Source organism: Rhea americana, unplaced genomic scaffold (genome assembly GCF_003343005.1).
Source record: "Rhea americana isolate MKP2758 unplaced genomic scaffold, rheAme1 scaffold_181, whole genome shotgun sequence".
Classification (NCBI taxonomy): Eukaryota; Metazoa; Chordata; class Aves; order Rheiformes; family Rheidae; genus Rhea; species Rhea americana.
Window position 1 is genome coordinate 324,639 of NW_028185939.1, and position 6,612 is coordinate 331,250.

At 44.4% G+C, this 6,612-nt stretch overlaps 1 protein-coding gene across 2 annotated transcripts in view; it reads right to left on the reverse strand.

Moving 5' to 3' along the window:
- GFER (growth factor, augmenter of liver regeneration) overlaps nucleotides 1-6,033 on the reverse strand; it is a 12,490-nt gene extending 6,457 nt beyond the window's left edge. The window contains exons 1-3 of one of the 2 annotated variants that reach the window (XM_085301923.1): nucleotides 5,737-5,966; nucleotides 5,391-5,599; nucleotides 1,067-4,233 (exon numbers count right to left, since the gene is read on the reverse strand). In XM_085301923.1, the coding sequence (XP_085158049.1) occupies nucleotides 4,071-4,233; nucleotides 5,391-5,599; nucleotides 5,737-5,934 (570 nt within the window). In that variant the 5' untranslated portion in view covers nucleotides 5,935-5,966 and the 3' untranslated portion in view covers nucleotides 1,067-4,070. Of the gene's footprint in view, nucleotides 1-1,066; nucleotides 4,234-5,390; nucleotides 5,600-5,736 lie in introns of those variants that run through there. The other variant, XM_085301922.1, reaches the window with a different exon arrangement.
- Nucleotides 6,034-6,612: the final 579 nt, after the last annotated feature.

Below are 6,612 nucleotides of genomic sequence, written 5' to 3' on the forward strand. Positions count from 1 at the left end.
AAAAAAAAAAAAAAAAATAAAAATCAATGCTGATAGAAGGAAAGAAAAGGAAGTTAACAAATCCCACCCCGTCCAAAACCTGAAACACAGAACAAAGTCATGGTTGATCACAGAGGATGGGGACTGTAAAACCTCTACAGGAAGAAAAATTGCTCGAACCTGTTACAGGCTGGAGCAAAACACACATGCAAGAAAATCCACTCCTGTGAATCTCACTGTACACACCCAACATACTGCAAAGAACAGCTAATCCCTGCAAAAATGTTAAAAGCATCGTAGTGCTTCTGTCAACATCTGTACTTATTACTGCTCAAGGCAGCTCTGCCTCCCATTCATAAAGCAGGCATTTCCTTGTGGCTCCCTGCTCTTTGCTTTTGGGAGCTGCAGGGTGGTGGTGGTGAAAAAGTCATCACAGCTACCAGTGCAAACCAGTCCATGAAAACAGCAAATCCTTTGTGAAGCTGGAGGTCAGCCAGGTGCCCACTGCACAAGAGCAGCTCTTGAGCAAGGTCCCACAAGTTCCCCAGGCAGCACCTGCTCCTCCTCGCTGTGCTTTGTCTTGCGAGGGCTCCTCATATTAATAGAAAGCAACTTCCTCTTTCTGTCAAAGCGGATGGGAAGCACGTGGCCGTGCAGTGAATATGCAGCTAATACAAACATTGCCCTTCGCTGGATGACAGCCCCATCTGCCATCCTGCTCAAATTAAGCAAGATTGGAGCTTACTCCCAGCTACTGTCACCCTTAATGCTGAAACACATGACCAAAAAAAAAGACATCTGAATCCCATAAAAATACCTCACCAACTCCCAAATATAACCAAGATACAAATTGATGGGCAAATCTCTGCAGTTTTGTAGCTTCTTTGTCTGAAGAAAACTGCATCAGTTCAGCAGCTCAACAGAAGAGGACCAACTGCAACCCCAGCTTCTCTGATCAACACACAAACACAGAAATACACAACTGATCAAGTTCAGGCAGCACAGGCTCAGGCCATGCACAACATTAGACACACAAGCATATCAGGATGGCTTTTCATAAGGCCTTACGCAGTAGGGAAGCCAGGAATGTACTCGACTGCTTTATTATTTTTACATCAACAGGGAATAAAATATGAATACATGTATTTTTAAAACTAGATTTAATCAAGTGCTTTAGAAGCGAATTCACATTTTTTCCTTCTTCTCTGTAAACAAATACAAGTACTTTCAAAACAATTTCATACATAAGATTAAACCTTTAGGTGTAGTCTAAGCAGTAAAGAGATTCCCCTGCACCACAATCAAGTCTACAGAGGTGATGTTATGCCTGAGAAACAAACGATAAGTCAAAGCTCTTCAGTAAGCCATAAATAGGAAAGAACAAGAGAAAACGCAAACATGTGCTCTATCAAATGGCCACTTTGCTAAGTTACAAATTGCTTCAATATTCTAGTACTCGCAATTGCTCATCTTAGTATTAGGAGGCATTTGCTAAGGATACTGGCTTCAGCATGAAGGCTCTATCCCCACCTCTGTTCCCCTGCCAGGCTAAACAGAGGGGCAGAGGAGGCTTTTCCTTCTGCACACCTCTACCTCCTTGACCAATGCAACGCAAGATGACAAAAAGTTGTTCTGTTCCCATAGGTGGTCCCCAGCTCTGACAGCGATGTCTGATTTCCCCCACCCCACTTCTTATACTCTTAAGATACAGACAGATGCACCAGTATGGTGGGGGGTTACCCTTCACCTGCCTGTCACCAGCTGCATGCCAGCATAGGATAGCAGTGGTCGTAAGACTGATCTGCAGAGCTCAAGAACGCTGGCATACSTAAGTGCATTTCAGTGACCTGGCTCATTTTCAGTGTTCAGGTGAGACAGGAGGTGTTTTACCAACCTGCTTATTTAAGGTGAAGCAGATCAGGAAGAAATTTCATGATCTCCTCCATGGACAACGAAACTGTCATACAGAGTAGTTAAGGGCAGAGTGGAAATGAGAAGCAATAAATTCCTACTTTAGGACATCAAGTCCAGAAGAAAATCTCTCCCCACAGCTGCAGCTGCTAAAGTTATCCTGGTAGAACTGGCTAAATTTTGACTGTCATGACTGACAGAAGTGGTACTACAGCCTTTGTGTTGGTCCTCTCCCCACTAGTGGATACCAACATGCTTAACTTTGGAGATCAAATTTATTATTAAAAAGCAAACTAGAGACTGGAATTTGCTTGTCCCAAGAAACTCAACATAATAGGAAAGTTCTTAAGCACTTTTAGTAACCAATGATATCCTGAAGTTGTATGTTGGATTACATACATCACAAGATAACTACCTTCAGTTTTGTTAGTCTTGTATTTAGGAATGTTACAACATAAAACCTGTGATAATATGCACTTCAGTGTTATATTTACAAAATCTGTCTAATATTGTTTTAACAGGTCTAACTTGAAARCATTTGAATACGCCATAAACCAGCTGAATGTATTTTCAAAGCTCTGACTGCTTTTTTTAAATACTGAAGAGCCCCATGCATAAAAGATTTAAGATCAAAGCTCTCAGATATGAGCTGTCATCTCCTTAATTAATACATTTATAATTAATATTATAAATGTATTACCTGTTAACGTTTTCACATAACTCACTTTATCAGTGAGAGTAAATTTACAAGTGTACTGAAGTGCATGAAATAAAGAAACTCATTAAACATGCAAGAAAATATGAGCAGGAAATTTAGAGGGAAAAAGCCTACTATTCTCATGGTTTGTGCAAACTCTTGCGAACTTCTCATAGTCAGAAATGCAATAACAAGGCCATCATATAGCTATTTTAAGAACGCGAAATTATTTTGATTTTTTCGTAAACTGTCTATATAGATAYGTGGTGGTATAAATCATTTATTCTATTTCACTTGAATTTAAAATTCACATATATATCAATAACATACTGATGCAGTATAGACAATGTAATAAAAATACATATAGTAAGGATCCTGACTGCTTTCTAGGGAAGGAATCTACTTTAGAGACTACATTGAGTCCCATGCACAATAAATACTACGTAAAGCTGGCATCACAGTCTTAAGCAAAGCTCTAAAGCTTCAGGGGTTTGTCAAGGCTCTTTGTTCTAGGCACATTTTAGCTAGGGGTACACTAGAATATCAATCTTGTCAGCAAGTACCGGTCAAGAATTTCAARACACAAATGCTATCTCAGAATGCTGTATGCTAAACAAATCTGAATACGCTTCATAACAGGTATCAGTTTTCTCAGCTCATTAGAGCTATTTTCATGACTGACTCAATAGAACTTATTATTATATCCTGTCCAAATCCAAACAAAACTAGTAATCAATTTAAAATATTTTAGTTTCATCCAGTTGGTATTTCATTCCACTGACCTGATTGGCTTTTTTTTGCCATACTTTAATTTTCCTTTCAGCAATATCCTCCAACACGATAAGTTGAAACACAAAGATTGAGTAAGAGACCTGGGTTCTGTGATCTTAGTATTTAAACCAAATATATCTGCCTTTAGGCRTTTTAGCAAATGAAATGGATGCAAGTTTAACAATAAACACTGAAGATCTCTGAAGAAGAGATCAAGGGCTACAGACTTGTCACAAAAGATAGCGCGAGTCCTGCTGTATCAGACCAACAGAGGTAAAAGCAACACGGAGAGATGCTTTTTCTAAAACATTAAGGCAATGCTTGCAGATAAATGAATAGATGCTGAAGGGAAGTTCCCTACAATTATAGGCAGGGAAAAGGAACTCTAGTCACAGAATGCCCAAAAAATAAGGAAATGTAATAATGAAAATGTTTCTACAAGTTTGTCAGTAACTGGTTTCTGCCAATTCCTGTGCCAAATGTAAGGCCTCAATCCTTCAGATTATGGCTAATATATTCTATGCAATCATTTATCAAAATACTCTTATCCTAAGATTTTCAAATTGTCTTTTCAAATTAGTTTCACCTTTATTTCCAGAAACCACATCAGTCACGTGCACATGCACACACACATTTACTTGCATTTCTTCTTGTAGTGACTTCTAACAGACCCAATTCAAACTGGTTTGATTTCCAGAGCAGTCTCTAAAGATTAATCACAACTACCATCTTTCCAACCATCTCGCCAACGCTCATCCACACGAGAGCAGTCAAATTCAGTTTTCCCCAGTTTCCTGTTCACTTCATTATGAAGAAGACACAACCACTGGGAGAAGTTATTTCTGTTGCTAGTATCAGGCTGATTTGTACGTAATCTGCAGGCAGGAAAGAGGAAATAAATGTTACTTCTTTACAGTCACCAATCTCAATCACCAAAGCAGGAACACAGCGCACAGATAGCTTGAGTCTCCTCTTCCATTATTGCAATATGGGTCCCAAAGAGACTTCAGAACACAGCATATCAAGACCTGTGATTACCGAGGCTGAACCTCCCCGATAAGAAAACAACAGCTGCAACCAGCTCGGTTTTATTCAACTCCTAGTCTTGTTCTCAACTGAAAAAGAATGCAGAAGTCAAGTAGTCTATCCATGATGAGAAGCAAGAAATATTCAAGTACTACAATAAACCCAATAGTAGTAGTAATAACAGAATTTCTTAACTTTTCAAATGGAAAACATCGAGCAGTTTTTTCCTACCAGGAGACATCTGCTGACTGTTAGTCATTAATTCGCTTTCAAATAGGAAAAAAAAAAGTTTTTGTTCTCTTCTGCTATGTTTTGGACAAAGAATCAGCCTAGCTTATAATATATTTAACTCTAGTCACATCCAGCTTGTAAAGTATTCATAAGCACTACTCAAGTTTTCAGCTGTTTTTGTATTACCCAGATTAACACTGTTCAGTCTTCTCAGTGGCTAAGAAGAGCCTGTTTCTAGAGATAGATGTTCCCCAATTTCACGTCCACTAATATGACAAAGTCTGTTGCCACTCAAAAATACTTAATTTCACCATTATTGAAGATAGKTTTTTTTAATAGTATGGAGTGGGTACTGATTTTTTTAATTAATTGTTTCGAAAATAGGTGTTAAAGTTTTCTAGAAACATGTTGCCCAGTTCAGTTTTTGGCTCCACTGCTGAGATTGCCAGTGAAAGCATGTTCTGAGGTAGAAGCACGCACTTACCTCCTGAGAGCCAAATTAGTCCCAGTCCAATTTCATGACTAGTCAGGTCAGGTTTGAACCAGAAAAAAATAAAGAGACCTCTCCCAGGAGGCCTCGGAGGCAGCACACAATTTAACAGCACAAGGAAAGGCATATATAGGTAAGCCTATATATGATTTAGGTAATAACAGGGAAAGAAAAGCAGTTCAGGTGGCTATAAACCCCAAGTACAGGAAGAACCGATGACACACAAGCAGGCACCGCAGCCCCACGTTTCAGTAGCAACTGTGAAATACCAACAAAGCCGCTCACCTTTCCCTCAGGTCTTCGGCACACTGCTCGCAGGGATAAAACTTGGAGAAGAGGTTGATGAACTGCCTCATGTCCCGCTGCTGGGCGCTGGTGGGCTGCTCGGGGTAGTAGGCTGCCATGGTGTGCAGGAAGGCCCAGGTGCTGCGGCCCAGCTGCTCGCTGTCCAGGGGACAGTCCGGCGGCGGCTCCTTCTCCTCGGCGACGGCGTCCTGCAGCGGGGCACAGGGCGGCAGGGGGGAGTCAGGGAGAGGGGAAAGGCCCCCGCGCAGCCGRCTGCGGGGCACCGGCCCCTCCCCGCCCCCAGGGCTCCGGCGAGGACAGGCCCCTCCGCGCCGCCGCCCCTCACCGCGCCGCCCGCCGCCTGCCTCCTCTGCTCGCGCAGCCAGCTCTTGAAGTCCGTGCAGGCCCGGCACGGCTTCCTGGGCGGCTCCTGCGCCTCGGAGCCGGCGGCGCCGGGCGGGACCGGGAAGGGGAAAGCGAAGCGGCCGCTCTCGGTGCCCAGGAACGGCGCGGCGCCGCGGCGGCCCTCGCCGGGCGCCGCCATCTTGCGGCCGCGGTGCACGTCGGGCCGGGGGCGGCCGCCATGGCGGGGCGGGGGAAGGGAGGCGGAGGAGGGGCTTTTCCCCAGTTTTCCCCCTTTTTTTCCTGGCTGTCCCTTTTTTCAGCGCTCCGCGCTTCCCTCTGTCCCCTTGGGTCCTCAAAGGGCGCCAGCGGGGCTGTGATGGACCCGGCCCACACACACCACGTCCCCTGTACGCCTGCACTGCGGCCTCCCCACGCCGTGTCCCACACACACCATATCCCACACACGCCATGTCCTCCACACACACACCGTGTCCTCCACGCACACCATGTCCTCCACACACACCATGTCCCACACGCACCATGTCCTCCACACGCCATGTCCTCCACACACACACCATGTCGTCCACACGCCATGTCCTCCACACACACACCATGTCCTCCACACGCCATGTCCTCCACACACACAGTCATCCACGTGCCATGTCCTCCACACGCCATGTCCCACACACGCCATGTCCTCCACACACGCCGTGTCGCACACACGCGATGTCCTCCACACACACCATATCCCACACACGCCATGTCCTCCACACACACACCATGTCCTCCACACACCGTGTCCTCCACACACACCATGTCCTCCACACACACACTGTCATCCACATGCCATGTCCTCCACATGCCATGTCACAAACAT